Raw genomic sequence first — 18790 nt, 5'->3', positions numbered from 1 at the left:
TAAATGGCTAAATTACCTCTTCAACCTGCCTTGAAGTTGTCTGGCAATGAACTAATCATTTGATACAGGTGTGTTTACCCAGGGTGATATCTGAAACCTGCAGGACACCGGCCCTTGAGGCCTGGAGTTCCCCACCCCTGCTCTAATTCATCATGAAATGCTGATTTTTATTTGTGGCAATCATAACAGGAAGAATAAAAAAAGTCTGCTTTATCCCAGCGTCCCTGAAGAGCATGACAACACTCGTGTTTATTTTTTACATTCAAGTTTTTATTGATTTTGTATGTTTTTTGAAAACATATACTTAAACCTGTATAAGAGGGGAAAAAACAAAACAAACAAAAAACACAAGAAAAATGCTGGTGTGCACCCCTCCCCTTAAAACACTCATGTTTTTTAGTGACAAATGCCCCCTGAGCAGGGAGACAAATGTCTGCACCACAAATGCAAGACCTCGTGGAAAGCAATCATTAAGATTCTTCGGGATTAAAGGTCAGGCGTTTCTCCGGATGTCAAACCTGCAGTTCACACACATCCTGCAGCTCATTTTGAGCCACATTAATGTAGCAACTATGTATCTGTATACCTGTAAATTCCAAACAGCTGAACAGAGAAGAAACAACAAAGGCAGCGACACTGCAAGGGTGTGCCAGCCTCTTCATTCACCTTACACACAGCACAGCTGTCTGCTCATAGCTTTGATGGTTATTCTAAATTCTGGACCTCTCTTGGAGGAAAATGCGTAACACAGTAACACAGAATGTTGTTCAACAGTTTTAGCCTTTGGTTTTGTTCTGCAGATAAGCATTCATCTCCACCCCATAAAGGCTTAAATATTTTCAGTCTATTCTAAATAGTACACATTTCTGAAATACCACAGTTACAGTGCGCATGTGTAGGTTGGGGGGACTTTTTACCACGGAATATTCTTGGTTAGAAGATGGGGAGACCCCCCCACCCCAAAAAAACCCCCAAAACCCACTAATGTCAGATCGAGGTTAATAAACACACCTATATCATTATTCTCACTTTTCAGTGCACAAACAAAGTAAAGCTAAACATTCACACCCTGCTCAGGCATCCAATGCACTCCCACACCCTAACACAGGAGCAACTGAACACACACACACACACACACACACACCTCCATGCCTACTGTCCTCAGAACACGTCAGTTTAACAGCAGTTCTTTAGCAATCAAACTATGCCTGATCAAAATAAATACAGCCAAAAAGAAAAATGTGAATGAAGAATGACAAAAACAGCATTTGGTGCAAATATACTTTAATTACCAGGCTGGAAACTACATGAAATCATACGATCTCCTCATTTCATTACTCTCGTCACACACACACACAAACGTTTCCAGCATCTACAGATTATAGCTATTTTGTTTTCCAGGCTAATCGAGGTAAAGTGCTGGAACTGTTCCAGCCCATCCATCTTACTTAGCGTAAAAACACTTGAGTAGGGAAGAGGGGGGGGTGAAGACAAAATTAAGCAACAAAAAAAAAAAAAAACAAAAAAAGTTAAACATGTTAGTGAGACTGAAACCGTCCTTTCCTAGTGTTTCACCAAGTCTCACAGGCAAACCAGGTCACATAAAGATCAGGGGTTTCAATACATCCCGACAAATATGTAAAACAGAAAATCCACAGACATGTCAAAGGTGATGAAAACATTTTTGTAGTCCTTCCCATGACAGACAGACAGAGGTGTGGTGTTGGCAATGGGATGAATGAAAGTTTGCTAACAGCTCCTTCAGTGTCCTGATGTCTGCCACTGTCCTTTGTAGATAAATACACACCATTAAAAGCTTTACAGTAACAGATTACAGTCTCATGAGCTGAACCTGCCGTCAACAAGCAGGTACCATTTGAAAACATGTAGCAGAGGGACCTTTAAAGAGCTTTCTACTTCCAGCGAGACGACGCTATTGAAGCAGTTGGACCTTTGACAGGACGTCACGTTTGAGGGCAAGAAAAATGCAACAAAGTACAAAAAAACCAAGTAGCTAAAACTAAAGCAGGATAATACAACTGTCATGGAGGGAATGCCGCCATTATTATGACTGTAAATAAGCAGCCTCTTACTGCAGTGTGTGTTGTATGTGACTGCTTTAGTTCTAGCTGGTTAGTGCATCTAATGAACTGCCTGGTGAGTTTAGGCTCGAACTACCAAAGAAATAAAAACACTGGCCAATCCAGCTTCTTTTATTCAGAAAGGATCATTTCAAACTGTGACTCATAGCTTTGTCATTAGTCATGCTAGCCCTGTCCCAGTTTCCTGAATTCAGAGGCTGGGTTTCGAGAGGCTTTGGCGCAATGACATAGGATGACAGAGAAGAAAAAACAGAAAACCACAGACTGGAAAAATTTCTTCTTGCGATGATTAAAAGTACATCACATCTGCAGATGAGGGACAGCCCCTACACCTTTGACAGTGACAGCTTTGTTTGTTATGATGTGGTGCCCACCCACAGGGCACTTAGGAGGAACTGGATGTTGTACATGTTCGGATCCTCGCCGCTACTAAATCACAACCAAGTGGAACAACTAAAGGACTACTTGTCACACTTGTCCTCGTGTGCCTGCACTCAGGCCCGAGTATGTTTCTGGAGGTTATGCTCTGAAGATTTTCTTCCAATTTTTCCTTAAACCCAAACTCAAACATCTCCTCTCCACTCAGAGACACGTGCTACAGTTCACGTTATAGAGTTTAAAGTTAAAGACAGGCACACTTACAGTGAAACCTTGTTCTTTATTTACCAGTGATTTATTGGTTAATAACTGAGATGTTGAAGCAGCGTTTCAGCTACGGACCCATGGCCACCTGTTTTCTTCTAACAGTTACACACCGGTCAAAACAACTGAACACTGGGAGGAGCAGCTCAGTGCGAGTACACTCTTAGGCACCTGAGCAAGCTGACATTTCTTGTCCCAACACAAGGTCTTGTGGCTGTACAGTGTTTATGAGGATTTTTATGCCGTCAAAGCAACAAGGGGCAAAGATTAAGAGGACAAACTTTAGTTTGTGATGACTGATGAAATCATACAGATGATTACAGTTTGGTCAGCTATAGGTCTTGTAATTAATGTTGAGGCTGATGAGATCAAAACATATCTTTTTGTTTTTAGAGGGCTAAGAAAAATGCAGAACAATCCATTTACAAAAGGAAAAAAAACACAATATGAAGGCGCATTTAAAACACAGGAGGGAAAAAATTTAATCTTTTACCGTGAGATTGACAGCTTGACTTCACTCATCAAAACCACGGCATATTAATGTGTTAAAAGTTGCCAACACCTCCATTGCTCAGTTTAAGGAGGGAGCCTGTATGCTGTGAAGCCATGCAGGCTGATACGATTACTGAAGCTGGATGTGGACTTGGGTCATAGTGCTACTATTTCATTAATCTTTCCGAGAAGACTATATTGACTCCGTCTTCCTCAGAACTGCCAACTCCAACCCCTCTGCACATAGGCACTAAAAATTAAACATAAAAGACAAACTGAAATGATTCTAACTAACAGCTGACCCAATTCTGGCTGGTTGCAGTAAACTCTGGGCCCTGTGGCTCTCACATGGAGGTTGAAGTGTGGGTTTAGGTTTAGCTGCCGAAGCCAAAAATGCCCTTGATGTAGCCAGTCAGACCGCCCTTGCCCTTCTGTTCCACCTTGTCATCCAGCGGTGGGAAGGCCACATGGTTAAGAGCAAGGTCAAAGAACAGAGGCTTGCAGGGTATTGGCTGGAAGTCGGGTGGGAACTGGACCAGACTGGGCTGTTTTCCGACGAGACTGGGGTCAAAGCGGAAGGTCTCCAGGTGGTCACAGAGGGGCTGCGTGAAAAAGAAGTGAGGAGATGAGAGCACTGGAATCATAGGGAACAGAAAGTTCAGCTAAATGAAGAAATAAAATAAAAAAAGCAGCAGAAAATGGAGTGATGACTACCTCATCAAACTGCATTTCTTGTCATAAATGTTAAAATGGCAGATCACATCAAGCATGGACAAAAATTAAAATGATGAGATTAGCATATGTGCAAATAATCCCTTGCTGCTCCAAACACTCATTTTCCAAAAAGAGGATATCCCTAATCTCAGCTCTGTCTGTTAGAGCACAAGCCCCGCCCCTTTGTTCTTCAAATATTGTGTCTGTGATGGGCAACCAATCAGAAGAAAGCTGGCCTGATACGAGAGGAGTAGAAACTGCTTGCGTTAGGCCAAGGCCAGCATGACAGATGAGATTTCGAACTTGGACTCATGCAACTAAAGCTACTGCAGAGCAGACTGTGACAGATCCACTCAAACTTATTCCAGTTATTGAAATTCCTAAAAATTAAGTTTTATCACAAAAATAGATAAACGTTAAATGACATCATCAAAACCACTTTTCAAGTTTTTATGTTGCAGTTTGTTAGACGCAAATATACAAATTAAGCTTCACCTCGGCTCTTCAGGAGTAATATGACCGATAAGTAATTAATCCACAGAGCTCGTTTATTTTATTCGTACAGACACAAACGTGCAAGAACCATGTGTCTGTGTACGGCTGTAGTGTTGAGCAGCCTGAGGCTTCCTCCTCTTACCGTGTTGTCTTTCACCAGCTGCTGAGGAACTTCAACTATCTCGTCGGTGTCTGAAACACAAACACATCTCTTCAGGACTGTACAACAGAGAAGACGACTGCTGGTTTAACTGTTTAACGACTTAGAGGCTCGCACCTAAAATGGCAGCAGCTTGAAGTGAGTATTTTTCAGCGTTGACCTCAGCAATGAGCTCCTGGACATCGGGGAGATCCTGCAGAAATTCATGATGAATGCAAATTAACGTAGCGCAGTGATATTTTTGTTAAACTTTGATGTACCGTGTGTTCGGGTCTCATTGCATTTTTCTAACAAACAACATGGTTTGCTACACAGTTACTTATACTAACCAGCAGGTGATTAAAAATCTAGCAATTTATTAGTGTTACTTAGAACAGATTAGCAGGCATCTGCATCTTTGTGATCCATAAAGCTTTTTAATAACATCTATTTGTCTAAATATAATGTGTTGTAAACAACTAAAATGGCAACCTAGATAAAGATGAGGCTTTGAAAAGAGGCCTCCACAATGAGTAACGCCATGACTCATGTTTGAGGTGTGTGTGTGTTTGCTTGCATGTTAAACCAACCTTGAGGCTGTTGTTGAGGCTCTTGGCCTTAGATTGGACTTCCTTGGCATATTTCAGCACCCTTTCATACAACACCAGCGCCTCACTCCACTTCTTCACTAACACATAAGACTGGGCTATAAAGAAACACCTGCAGGAGGCCAAAGAAAGCAGCTCATTAACAACATGTGGGTTTATGAACTGCAGAAGCTTTCATGGAAATGTGAAATGGAACAAAGCTTAGAGATACTTTTCACATCAGGACGCAGGTGTATTTGCGATTGTAAATACGACACTTGTTGCACTGTTTGAATTTCAGCTGCATTGTTTGATGCAGAACATGTTGAAAACCAGGCACAAAAACACTGACCTGTAGGCCTTGTAGACCAGGGTCTTCAGGGACACCTCCTTTTGGAAGGTGTGGTCATCCTCCAGACCCTGCAGGGTGGAGAGCTCTGCCAGACTCTGGATAGTTGGAGGTGGTGGTGGTGGTGGGGGAAAAAAAAACCCAAAAAAAAACAAAAACAAAAACACAAGATGCACATCATGTAACTGTGGTAACACAAACATCAGGCTGTACACCTAAGACCTTTGCTTTTTCAATAGAACCACACAACTTAGAGACAGAACTTGATAACAGGACATTCACCTGCAGGATGATGTCATACAGGCGGATGAGATCCTGTGGACGGGGCCCCCTCTTGCTCTCGTCGGCCTCGGGCTCCTTCAGTTTGGCCTGCAGAGTATGAGCCATGCTCTCATTCCTCTTCACCAGTGTACACAGCTTAATGTAGGTCAGGTAGCTGGAAGAGAAGAGCAGCAGTGATTATTCACTTACGGCGTGCGATCCCTTTAAACTCATCAGGTCTGTAAACCTCGGCTGAATCAACTGCAGACATCGTCAGGAACCATTAACATGCCTCACAGGCGCTCTGCAAGTTGAACCAGACTCACCCGACACGCGTTCAGCCTAATGATGCCCCGACCTGACAGGTTTATACATGTCTGTCTATCAAAAGATGTTAGAAGTTGCTAGTAATGTTTCCAAACAGCCAAATGTTCTCCGATTTCATCCTCCCAAAAGTGAGCATGTATTTGTAATTTCACAATAAACTGAAGATCTGTGTGTTACAGTGTTGTCTGCATGAAGAGACGAGGAGGGGAATGATCAAAGTGTTATTGACTTACTGAGATAAGTGGTAAAGCATTTAGCTGCAGCTCTAATCCTATGACTGACTAACTTAACAGAACCAGGAGTAAAATCGAAGTACATTTTTCTTCCTTTTTTACCTGTGCAGGTACTGCAGGTTGGACACCTTCCCAGTGTCACCATCAGAGCTCCTCTCTCGCTGTTTCTACAGTGATAAAAAAAATTGATAGATTTACAAAAAGGAAAAAAAAAAAAAAAAAGCTCTTTAGTTGAACCTTCTAGTATTCCCAGTTTCAGGTATTTACAAGCTACATCTTCACCACCTCTCATTCTTGTCAACATCACAGCTTTTCATCCTGCTGAATCTTACCGCCTCAGTCTTGAGCTCCTCTTTCACTGCCTGGATGGTGTCTCTGCACTCGGCCAGCAGGGTCTCATACAGATGTTCTTTGGTTTCCTCATTAGCTGCCTGAATGACACAAACAGATCCAAAGATGAGGATAAAGGAAAAAAAAAATAATGTAGAACTTACTGAATAGTAGAGAAGGAGGGAGACGGGCGTGTTTCACATTCTAAGCAGAGAAACGTCTCAGATCGTACCAGCACGGTCTTTACATTTTTTAAAAGATCATAGATTGAATGCAACTAAATGTCTAAGTTGGCAACAATGAGGAAAATCCAGGGGGTGAAGCCTATGTGTGAGGATGGTGCTGAAGATGAGATGATGTACAATAGATGACTCTGGAAAGTAAAAACAGAGTACCTATCAAAAATGCAGGTTCAGCAGTAACACGACACACTGAACGCACTGAAGCAGTTTTTCAGCCTCCAGTTTGGCTTCCATGTATCTCCTTACTTCGATTCAGCTCTCTGCACAGGTCAGCTAGGAACATACTTTAACACTTTCAGTTGCTTTTCTTCTGCTTTCTTGTAGCTACAAAGACGGCTTTCAGCTAAAAGAACACTCAATACTCTGAGGCCATCCTAGGCACACACAGGCAGAGCGGAGAAGGGGAGGAAGCAGTCGCGCCTCTTAACATGCAGACTGAAAGTGGAGATGTTCACAAATCCTTTTTATGCTTTTTGCAGAATAACTTCCAAGCAGATTTACGCAGCGATAGCAGCCATTTAACCAGACTGATGAGATTTGGCTGAAACTTGATCAGATCATAAAAGGTTTCTACCAGATTGTGCAGACGTATCTCATTTAAAACGCGATCAAGCAAACATTTGATGCATGTAACAGTTTTAGTACTTTGATACAAAGAGCAACAGTTAAAGCAGGAATGCGACTGACAAACTCGGGGAGAGACGCAGGTATGTGGCCCGGCAGGCTGCTGATGCATTCCTGCACATAACTCATCAGCAGTTAAGACACTGTATAGTTTCAGGGTTCAGGTCTTTAAGAATGACTCGATTGTTCATCATCTAAGCAGTCTTTCATCGCCACACTAATACAACAGGCCTGTGTTAAACTGAGATAGTCTCAGAAAGATGCAGGATGGGTTTTACTAACACTGGAAAAAAGCAAAGTGTGAGCAATAAAACAATTACAGAAGGACTGATCACTCATAAAAATATCTGTTTTAAGTATTTAAAAGATTTTGTGGATTACATTACTGTGTCTCTGTTGTTGCGAAAAGTTGAGAAAACACAATAGAGGAATGTTACAAAACAATTCCTTGTGGTGGCAAACCTGATAACAGATTGTTCACAAGCCTTCTCTCTCCCACCCAGAAAGGTGATGCTGCTACGCGTTTCACACTTGTGCCAACACCCTAGTAAGGCCTAGAACAGCCAGTTCTACCTGTTGAGCATTCTGTGCTGTTCGGCAGGAGGGCTGGATGGATACACTGGTTAGAGGAGGAAACAGCCCTTCAACTAGGGTTGACATTTGGCCCTACAGTGTCTCCTGTCCCCTGAGGCCACAAGCAGAAGAACAGGTGCACATTGTGAAGCTAAAGGTGACACAATATAATGTGCATACTATGCAAAAATCCTTTAATTGTGACCAATAAGAAAAGCCAAATGTGATAAAAAACTGCCAGCGCCGCAGTTCTTCTCCACACAGTCAATCACAGCCACCTTTAACCGCCTTTTATGCGACAGTCAGACCTAAAATGCTCCATCTGAAACTAAAATGAGCTGCTGGGTGTAGCCCTGCATTCATGTGCGAGGTGAAATGCGTAGAATGCAGTTGTGTGATGAGAGCAGCTGCATGCCTGAGACCTGAGTGGCAATGGGTGTGACAGGTGTGTCTGCAGGGTGTGCTGAGTACTCGGGCACAAAACAGAAGTAATGAGCTGTGGCGACAGCGAGGGGACATGTGATACTATCAAGAGCAGAGTGCCACCTACTGAGATTTTATGGAACTGCACTGAGTGCTCTCAGGGTTGTTTTATGGTTTTATTAAACCGTTTTAATGCTTGACGAGTACCCGACAGCCTCCAGCAGGATGAAAGATTATTTAGTTAAGAAGAGACTTTTATGCTTTTACTTATTTCCTCTCATATATTCACTTTTACTGTAACGGACAGTCACTGAAAACATGCAAAGGTTTTGGATATCGAGCTCATCTATATCAGGGATGTCAAACTCATTTTACATTGTGATCTGTTTACATACTTTGATCTTAAGCGAGGCGGACAAGTGAAACTGCCCTTGCTGTCATTGTAAACAAGTGGAACTACACATTTAATCAATGAGACGTCTTAATAAAAGAAAAAGCGTTTTCAGTACATGATAAAGAAATGCCGCTGTAGTAAATTAAAGAATCTGTCAGCACGACTCTTTAGGCTTAAATTACAGAAAATTAATATGTAAAATTACAAAAAGTTATAAAACAAAGTGTTAATTCACAGAAATTTTAATTTTACTCTGAATTCACTGAAAAAGAATCATAGTTTCTTTTATTTCTCTTATAGATAGTGAAAGTAGTCATTTAATTGCTTTAACTATCACTTAATTGTGTTGTTTTAGTATGAATGGTCACATACGAGGTCTTAAACAGCTGGAAAAGCTGCCAAACTTATGAAAATATAGTTAAAACACTTAAGACATTTTCCAACTCAGTCCAACAGGTAAGACTGGAGTGTCTGTACCCAGGAATTATGTTTGTCACTACCTGATCTATATGCAAATAATCCTTATAAGCTTAAAACTCAAATCAAGGCCCAATTTAAGAATGAAAATATAGAAGTGGCCCTGAATTTGGAAGTGAAAACAAAAATAACAGGCTCCCCTTCTAAGGATATAAAAGGCATGTGGCAGCGGAGAATAAGAAACAAGGTTGAATTCATTAAATTAAAACGTTGGCATTTATAAGCAGTCTAAATGGGTCATATGAGCACACAGAATCAGTGTTGTGATACATACTGGGTAGTCTCTGATAGTAGCTCTGCATGAGGCAGTCAGGAAACATAGGGAGGGGTAGGGCTGCTCGATTATGGCAAAAATGATAATCACGATTATTTTCACTGAAATTGAGATCTCGATTATTTGACGATATTTATTTAACAATAACAATGTATTGAATAATGACTTTAAAGATTGTCAAAAAATAATATAAAATAGTGTGCAAATACTGATAACAGTGCAAATGTTTGCAATATAAAAAATAAATGAAAAATGTAAACATCTATGTTTAGTGAACTTTGCAGTGTTGCTCTGTGGTGCAGCTACGACACTGTAGCAAAGTTTACACACTATGTCTACTTGATCCACGTCTGACTCCGCGAACCCATAATGTTTCCACACCACTGAAGTTTTTTTTACCTCTCTTTTCAACCAACGGCAGTCACTCTCCTCTCCAAATAACTTCTGCTTAGCTTTCCGAGCTTCCCTCGGGTCCTCTTAATCAGCGGTCCCCAACCCCCGGACCGGTACCGGTCCGTGAGTCGTTTGGTACCGGGCCGCGAGAGTTGAGGCTCAGGTGTGAAATGTATAGTTTTCAGGGTTTTTATCGGTTTTCAGCGTTATTTTGTTATCGTTTACTCGGTTTTCCTGGGTCTTTTCACGTGTGTTATGAATAAATCTTTTTTTCGGTACCGGTACTAGTTTTATTTTGTTGTATTTATCCGCGACACCTTAAAGGCCGGTCCATGAAAATATTGTCGGGCATAAACCGGTCCATGGCGCAAAGAAGGTTGGGAACCGCTGCTCTTAATTGTTGTGACACGTGTTCGAAATGCAGAGAGGTGCGCTCGATTTGCCACACGGAGAGTAAAGCATGAGGCAGGGGCTAATAATCGGCTCAGTCATTTTTAATGATCGAATTGTAATCGTGATTACAATTCGATTAATTGAGCAGCCCTATGGAGGGGTAATGACCAGTGATGAACACGATTATATTTGTACTACAGAAGGAATCTATTCACTTATTGTCTTTGAGTCAATGTCTCTGCAGTTGTTTCCATTGTTTGCAGCCCAAGAGACATAGAAAGGACAACCAACATTAGGAGGTGCAACAACATGCGTTTCCCACTGAGTTTGTTTATATGCTTAAAAAAGAAGGAATGTGTGAGAGGCTGACCTGAGCGATGGCGGCCTCGTTGTCTGCCAGACCCAACAGGAAGACGCGAGCCTTGTCGATCTTCACGGGCACCGTGCGTCCTCGCCACTCCACTTCACTCATAGTGGCCGCCTGCTTGGTTCGCGCCTGAGTAATCAGTGCCTTGAGGGAAACAAAACAAACACTTCTGGATGTAGTACACAATTACACAGCTGTGTAATATTCTTGTTTGGTATGTGCTCCCCCCAGCAGTTTAATCGTGAATTAAAGACTGATTAACAAAAGTTTTACCCCTTCGTGTTTACCTCTAGTTTCTCAGCCATCATGCCACCTCCTCCACCAGTCAGCCTCATCTGCATCAGGTCATTGATGGCATTCTGATCACCTAAAATCAAATACAACCAGGGAGTGAGTGTGTGTTTGTCAGTGTGCAGAGGAAGGATCGGTGTTGTGCATCAACAATGACACTGAGAAGAACGACTACAGCAATGCTGACCAATATTGTAAGCGCAGTAGCGAATGTTGGGCGATATCTCGTCTACACGCTGGCGGTACAGAACTGCCAGGTCCTCAGTGAAGGCACTGGCCAGCTTCTCATAAATGGTCCTGACAAGACAAAAGTATTTATCAGTGGTTTAAAAAAAGTGAAAGAAAAACAAACAAGAAAACCTCCCATTATTAAAAGAAGAATTAAAAAACAAAAAACAGAGTGCAGTAATGTTAACGCTCACTTGCACTTGTTGAAAGCCTCCATGGCTTGTTTCCACTCCTGCAGCTCAAACTCCACCATTCCAGTCAGGTATGCAGTGTAGGCCTGAAATAACACCACAACACATGATGAGGAGCTCCTCTGTTCCTTCCCTCACCACACTTCATCAACAGTAAAGGTGGGAATCACCAAGACTCTCCATGATATTATCACATTATTTCACTCATGATATATTATTGTGATTTAACATTTTTGTGATATCTGCAGTAGCAAGTACTACAATTTATCATCTTCTTTCAACTCCAAATTATGTCTCCAAAGTTACAGTTAAACTCTTTTTTTTTTCTTTTGTTGCAAAATAAGTACACAACACTGTCACTAAAGTTTGCTGTAGAAGTTGCCATAAGACAGAATCAGTCTGCTTTGAAACTGATATCAGTCTGCGATGGAACAGGGTCAAGTTGGCAGTTACATACATGGAAATCTGTTGTCTACGCAGACAGAAATGACCCTCTTTTCTACAAGAATATAGCCAGAATACAATCAGCTGGCAGCCAGTTTAGTTGAGTCCCCTCAAGTTGTGCTCACTGACACAGAGTCATTCAGACCGCTGACAATCTGTCTGCATTTATAGATTAGAGAAAGCAATTATTCACAATCCTCTGCCAATTTCCCTGAATAACTGCAGTCAATCCAAAGGCACACTGCAACTGTTTGCAGAAAGGCTGCCTCCTCCAACCTTTCAGCCCTCTTGTTCAAAGTATTCCAAAAGTATTTTATTGATTAAAATATCAATATTTGGTGTCCCTGTGTAGATAAAATATCGTCATGAAATATTCTGCACTGTTTTTCTAATTAACAGTGTTTGAAGTTCTCAAATCTTACAGTTGAAAGACAACAAATTGAAAAGTTAAAGTTATTCATCTCTGAGGCTGGGACCTCGCTGCACATCCACTTGTTATTCCACACACCTACACGGGTCAGTTAAGATGAATTTGACCTGTGTACCTGTGCCTCCAGTTTAGTTTTGGCGTCCACACGGGGGCTTTCGCAGAGCTTCTCCAGCTTCTCACTGTGCTTTGCAGCCTTACGTAGTCGTGACAGCAGGTGGAAGCGCTTACGTGGCTCTGTATTGGCCTCCTGCTTCAACTGCATGGCGTAGCTCCATGCACGCTCTGCTTCCATCAAAACCAGCAGAAGATACCTGAAAAAAGGTGGCATAGCTGTATAAACAGTTTGTTTTTTTATGTGAAAGCATCAAGCCGCTGAACTGTTCCACATCAAAGCAAAGTGATCTGTTTAAGTGTTTCAAACTGGAATTTCCTTAATGTAAAGGTTCCCAAACCAGCAGCCAGTTAACTACACGTGAATGACCAGTTAAAATTATCTAAGTCTAACCTGTTATCAGAAAGCATTTCCACAGTGACTTTCTTCCCAACAAACTTGTGTCGGTTTCCCATCTTGAAGCCAAGAGTCTTGCGGAGGCGCCGTAGCCTGCGGGAACAGTAGCCCCTGGAAACAGACAAGGATTTTTTAAATTCTACATTACAATAAATGAAATACAACATAGACAAAAAAAGTCACCACGAAACTTAATATGCAGGAAGATCAAAGAACATAAATTATCTATCACTATATCTTAAACTCCGCAAATATGAAAATGTGGCGAAGATAGGCGGACATCAAAAGCTTTGAGTTTAACTTTAATACACACCTGTTCCATTTAACTGCATTAAACCATAAATCTGAGCCCAGCATTGTGAACAGAAGTCTCATGTCAGTGTCTTTACATTGGGTGGGAAAACTGCTGCACCACACACAAATCTCCACCCTGTAATGTATGACCTGAGCCAGCTCACCTGTATCTCTGGTAGTCTCCATGCCTGAGGCCGTGCTGCTGCTGGGATTCTTTGATGATTTGCAAGACTGAGATTAAACGTCAAGGTACAAACCTTATGTAACCATCACACACGTTACTCTGAGGGGCAGTTTACCATTTATTTCCAAGCATGAACGTTTCAGTTTTGATAGCAGTCATTGTATGCAAGCACCAAGACAGGCTGTTTTAACTATTGTAACCGCTAATGAAACTCAAAGATGACATCACATAATAGCTAGCAATCTTAAAATATGCCCTCAGACCCCCAAAATAAATTGTGAATACATAAAAATCCCCATTTACCACTGACAGCCTGCTTCAGTATGACACGTAGCCTAATAACCGCTAGCTTATCTTCCAACTGAGTTAGCTAAAAGCTAACGTTAGCTTAAGAGCGTGAAACATGCTCGCAGAGGGAAAACGTCAAAGAGCACGTGTCGTGTTCTTAAGGATACTTTCCAGTCCAAGTCCTCCATCCGGTAAGTTTTCTTTATTTTCTTCCATTAGGGAAACTTTAGCGTCGTTTTGCTTGTCTGCGGCCATCTCTACACGCTAACAGCTAACACATACACACATGCCCAGTCAGAGGTGCAGCCAGGGACCAATGAGTGCGCAGGGAGGGGCAAAGGGGCAAACTTCGCGAGACTTTGCTGATGTGCCTCATGATTCAGTCGATTCATACGCCCCACCGCCCCCGGAACAACAAATAAACAAAAACAATCTAAATAAATTAAAAATAAAAAAACTTTTAATCTTCTTATTATCATTATCAATACAGCTACTGCTATTAATTATAATTAGAATAAATTATATCATCATAAAATTAAACCACCCCTCTTTGCCTTTAGCTTCCTCCCACAGAGCAAGTAACATTAATAATATTCAGAGGTTATAAAGGGATAGTCACCAATGTAATGACCAATTTATTTGTGTTTTATTATAGCAGTTTCAGTCCTCTGTACCTGTGTGGTATCATGCTGTATTTTAACTTTATATTTGAACTAAACTACAGTTTACTAATACGGTAAGACTATTTTCTTAACTGCTTGTTCCATTATTGTGAACAGTCTTTGAACCTTCAGGAAACAAGAATCAAAATTGCCATCAACAACCAGAAAAAAACAATACAATATAAATATTAAAGAGGGATTCCATATCTTTTAATAGAAATGTAGAGACAAATCCAAAAGCTTCCTCCTCCATGACCACTATGTAGCCACCAATTACGCACAGATAAATAAACCTGATATAACCATGTCAGTGCCTTGAATGTACTGCGAAGAGACTGTAGGATCAGTAAGAGCTGAGTTAGCAAAGTTAAGAATACAAACTCTTGGGGTACATGTATACACACAGTGGGTTCATGTGCACCTCTATCCCAAAAAGTCTCTTATTTTTGGACCGCTCTGAGGAAATATGTTTCACAAGCATATCCCTGACCATAATTTTGTCTTTAAAAGGAATGCAAACTCAGGCAGGTGTTCTAAAAAACAGCAGAGGCATTCAGATGTTGTCAGCTGCAGAAATGTATCTGAATAGAAAGTTTTTGATCTCCGAGATGTGCATGGTCTCTTTGATGGTTGTGTCTCTGCTGCGGACCTGAAGAAGGCCACTTTCCAACGTGTTCTCACCGATGATGATGGTGAAAAGAACGCCCATCTCATCGTATCTGCATTACATCCACACAGAAACACACAGGCACGAGTTTAAAGAAAGGTAACGTAATTCAATTTGCATTATGTGCTGATTTAACGGCATTTACTTGGCATTCAGCTGCTCCATTGATGTTGGCAGAGTTTCAAGATATCCAGGCCACACAGAGATCTTTGCTTCCAGGAACTCCTGCAGAAGGCCTTCACAAATCTGAAGAAATATATTTAAAACACTTTTAATGCAATTTGATGCAAGTCCACAGAAGGAACACATTCAATCAGATCCTTTTACGGTGAAAAATGTGTATTTGCACAGAAAAACTCCACAAAGAAAAAGCATGCAACATGTACTTCATGTTATCATTACCTGTCTCAGCTCCACAGTGGCTCCTCTACCAATATTTAAAGCCACTTTAATGGGAACCAACACTGGATGCAGCTTCAGCACCTGAAATCAACAGTGCAACAAATCTCATAAATAAAAGTCACACCACAAATAGGAAACCCACTGACAGTTTTTCTGCACGTGCAGCGAGCTGTTAAGCACAATCACCTTTCTCTGGTGCAGCTTTTTCTTGCTCTCTTCTCTCTTCAGCTGCTGGAGTGAGTTGGACAGAAACGCCATCGCACCACGGTCCATGTTTGCGGTAACGGAGACGACATGAGGAATAGACCTTCGTCCATCTTGATGCTGAAAGAGGTCAGGTAAGAGAGATGACACTGCGTGTGATTAAACTGAAGAAAAGCAGCAACAGACGAGCAGCTGCCCGTGTTTCTTATGAGACCTGGTGCTTCTTCTTCCTAAAGCCGTTTAGTTCAACTGAGATTTCTGAAAGCCTCTATCAGCTGGGAGCTAAGGGAATTTTTGATATCAATTTGACTTCCTGTTTTAAGACATTGTCAGAGAACCAGAGCCTCTGCAATAGCAGCTTAGGAACATGACTGAATCTCGATCCCGACTTAAAGCACACTCTAAAAGAAGCAGACGGACCTGCAGTTTGGACCGGTCTCCTTTGTGTATGTGCAGCAGCTCGGCATCTCCTCGACTCCACAGTGTCTCCAGGACCTCCTGACCCCACGGGAAGTTGTAGATGATCCTCACACCGCGAGATGCCGCCTGTTCGAGCTCCTCCTGCTGGACTTCATTGCTGCTGAAGTCGGACGGGGAGAGGGCAAACTGGATAAACAGGACGAAACAAAGAGAAAAGCTGAGTTATTAATGTTTGTAGTTTATAAGGCTGGGAAAGTGTTCTTACAGGAAAATACATTTATGCACTGGTGCATCACACCGTTTTAAATTTGTCTGAGATGTTTCCCTCCTCAAAGACTCACTTTTCTCCACCACTTCAGCCTCTGTCGTGTCCAGTGGTCCAGCCACTGGGACGATGTGCGAGGAGAGCAAAACCACACTAGAGATGTTTGTGTGACCTCAGCTGAGCTGACAGAAAATAGAATATACAGTGTGTTAATATGACATACTTACCTCATAAGGTCTGAAAAAGGTTAATGTGAACTCATGAAATACTGTATTAATATTAAAAGTCTAGCTCAGATAAACAATATAAAGAAACAAAATCCCAGTGAAGTTTGTTTGAATTTTTATTTTTCATAAGTGTATCCACACAGACACTCACACAGGTAAGAAACAACAGACGAAGCCTCACCAACCAGAGCCTTCTGCAGGCTGGAAGCACAGACCCGTCTCAGCCAGACCAAACGGCAGCTTCCTGTTCACCAGCTCTAACGAGGGGACAAACTGCTCCAAGGCACCTGGAAACAAAACAACACGCGTGAACCATCAAGACTAATTTGAAAAAAAAAAAAATAAATTATTTTTTAGTTTTACAACAATGTAAAAGACAGACATGTTAAACAGAAATGTTACTAGCTGAGTTTCTGAAGCTGATGAGCACTTTCACACAACACTGAAGTCCTGGCAGTATCCTTAACATGGTATTTCAGCTCTTGCCATCATCTTTCTTGCTTACTGAGTTTACTACAGTGTGAAAATAATATTCCAAGAACAGCTCGTTTCCATTCACCTTACTCAAACAAAAGTACCACAGTGTTGGCATCAAACTGGACAAACAAGTATCAAAAGTATTCATAAACCATTAAAAGAAATACATGGAAGATCATAAAAGCAATAACGTGAAACAGTTGGTATACACGGTGACTTTGCTTGTAGCTTATAAATCATCTGTGGTGTCATTACTTTACTGTGCATGTTTAATGCTAGCTCTCAGTATAGAAATAAAAACGTGTATGTTATGCTCTATTATCATCATTATTTATTACAGGTGTGTGAGGCAACTTACCTGTAAGTAAGTTTGTTCTCATACTTGGGGACCTCTGCAGGAGCATGTGCACCTCCTCAGCGAGCCGCCCCTTGCTTAGCTGCTTCTGCCCAAGTCTCTGTTTCAGCTGTTCACATTCAACAATCCTCAGCTGGCCCTGTCCACCTGTAGGTGCTTCCCTGCTGCTGCTGCTACTGCTGCTCAGGGTGTTAATCCCAAAAACCTGAGCTCCGGACCTAGTCACTGAATGCCACCACTGGTCCAGCAGGTTTCTCCTGAGCTCCATGCCCAGAGGTCCATAGCTGCAGCACAGCCCGCGCTGAAACAGCTCCACGTTAGCGTGACCAGGAGAAACGAAGAACCTGTCCACGCAGAGCTGCAATAACGTAGTGACCTGGTCCACAGTCTCAGTCTGGGATGTGCTGCAGCGTCTCCAGCTGTGCTGCTTCAGCGTCACAGTGAATGCACTTCTAGACAGGATGTTTCTTACACACCGAGTAAACATGATGAAGAACCCGCTTCAGAGAAAGTTTCATTAGCAAACAACAAGCTTTAAACCCTGTAGATTTAAAATATTCGCTAAGTGTACGGTCCTAAGTGGCCGCATACCGCAGTGAAAAGATGAGTGCATACGGTGGTTTGAATAGTACATGTGAACTGGGCTCACTGTGTTAAATTCCCAATGAAAGCTAACTTTAGCGAACCTTGCTAAAAGCAGCGTCTACAAATACAGACGGCTGTCGGTGCATTTAAGAGTCGGACGATTTCCCTGCTGTCACACATCTAATGTCCAATTAGCCGCTGCTCACACTTCACATCTCATAAGAGACACATATTTCAGCGTTAGCAACGTATCTGTTACATGTGGTGGGTGATCCGGAAATTAAATCCTTATATCCGGGTAAAGGAGACTTTCAAAATAAAATGGAAACGTCTACATCCTTCACCGATTCAGTGATATGGGTGCTTTTCTGGCTCACAGATTAAACTTAATTCGGAAGTGAATGGAGGTGGTGATTGAGTCTGTATTCATTACTGTACAAAAACAAAAATAGCAGTTTAATTTAAATATTTTTTTTCAGTTCATTTATCTGATTATAGCGTACACTATGATTGTATGTATGATTATAAAACTACAAAAAAATGAAATTAAAAAAGGGTACTTGTAAAAATTATAATATAGTTAATAGAAATGACTACACTTCTGATTTACCTTTAACCAATCCTTGACCTTTACTGTGAAATATTTAATATGTGTATTTCATTTGATTTCAGTTGAAAGTGTGTTGCATAGATGTCGCCAGGTGCTTGCTCATAGGGTGTCTTCTGAATATCTGAGGTTTCTCTGTATTATTTTGGGGTATTACCAATCAAAATCATCAATTGCACCATAAAATTTTACTTTCCATAGACATTATTCTCTGCGATAATTAAATAATA

At 41.5% G+C, this 18790-nt stretch overlaps 2 protein-coding genes across 2 annotated transcripts; both read right to left on the bottom strand.

Moving 5' to 3' along the window:
• Positions 1-1267: 1267 nt before the first annotated feature.
• On the bottom strand, positions 1268-14031 carry srp68 (signal recognition particle 68). The gene is made up of 16 exons (XM_005934491.3): positions 13857-14031; positions 13382-13448; positions 12921-13034; positions 12531-12726; positions 11545-11627; positions 11310-11419; positions 11119-11198; positions 10835-10975; positions 6674-6772; positions 6444-6508; positions 5803-5956; positions 5524-5618; positions 5175-5304; positions 4723-4798; positions 4588-4637; positions 1268-3838 (listed from the first exon to the last, which is right to left on the bottom strand). The coding sequence occupies exons 1-16, from the start codon at positions 13942-13944 to the stop codon at positions 3611-3613; spliced, it is 1776 nt and encodes a 591-aa protein (XP_005934553.1). The 5' UTR covers positions 13945-14031; the 3' UTR covers positions 1268-3610.
• Positions 14032-14149: 118 nt separating this feature from the next.
• Positions 14150-18784, bottom strand: polg2 (polymerase (DNA directed), gamma 2, accessory subunit). Its single transcript, XM_005934492.3, has 8 exons — positions 17372-18784; positions 16718-16823; positions 16386-16491; positions 16045-16230; positions 15607-15744; positions 15421-15501; positions 15164-15264; positions 14150-15070 (listed from the first exon to the last, which is right to left on the bottom strand). Exons 1-8 carry the CDS (start codon positions 17853-17855, stop codon positions 14905-14907), a joined length of 1368 nt encoding a protein of 455 aa, XP_005934554.1. The 5' UTR covers positions 17856-18784; the 3' UTR covers positions 14150-14904.
• Between the last annotated feature and the right edge of the window lie 6 nt (positions 18785-18790).

Source organism: Haplochromis burtoni, unplaced genomic scaffold (genome assembly GCF_018398535.1).
Source record: "Haplochromis burtoni strain Fernald_Lab_line unplaced genomic scaffold, NCSU_Asbu1 Contig_181, whole genome shotgun sequence".
Classification (NCBI taxonomy): Eukaryota; Metazoa; Chordata; class Actinopteri; order Cichliformes; family Cichlidae; genus Haplochromis; species Haplochromis burtoni.
The sequence above is the reverse complement of the archived record's forward strand: the minus strand, read 5'-3'. Positions and strand labels throughout refer to the sequence as shown.

What these genes read in the sequence shown, in the direction of transcription:
- polg2 (XM_005934492.3), bottom strand. Translation starts at nt 17,855, where the DNA reads ATGTTTACTCGGTGTGTAAGAAACATCCTGTCTAGAAGTGCATTCACT. An exon ending in CCTGCAGAAGGCTCTGGTTG is followed by an intron (nt 16,492 to 16,717) that starts GTGAGGCTTCGT and finishes ATTTTCTGTCAG; the next exon opens with CTCAGCTGAGGTCACACAAA. An exon ending in AAAAGCTGCACCAGAGAAAG is followed by an intron (nt 15,502 to 15,606) that starts GTGATTGTGCTT and finishes TGTTGATTTCAG; the next exon opens with GTGCTGAAGCTGCATCCAGT.
- srp68 (XM_005934491.3), bottom strand. Translation starts at nt 13,944, where the DNA reads ATGGCCGCAGACAAGCAAAACGACGCTAAAGTTTCCCTAATGGAAGAA. An exon ending in TGTATGACATCATCCTGCAG is followed by an intron (nt 5,619 to 5,802) that starts GTGAATGTCCTG and finishes CCAACTATCCAG; the next exon opens with AGTCTGGCAGAGCTCTCCAC. An exon ending in CTGGTCTACAAGGCCTACAG is followed by an intron (nt 5,305 to 5,523) that starts GTCAGTGTTTTT and finishes GGCCTCCTGCAG; the next exon opens with GTGTTTCTTTATAGCCCAGT.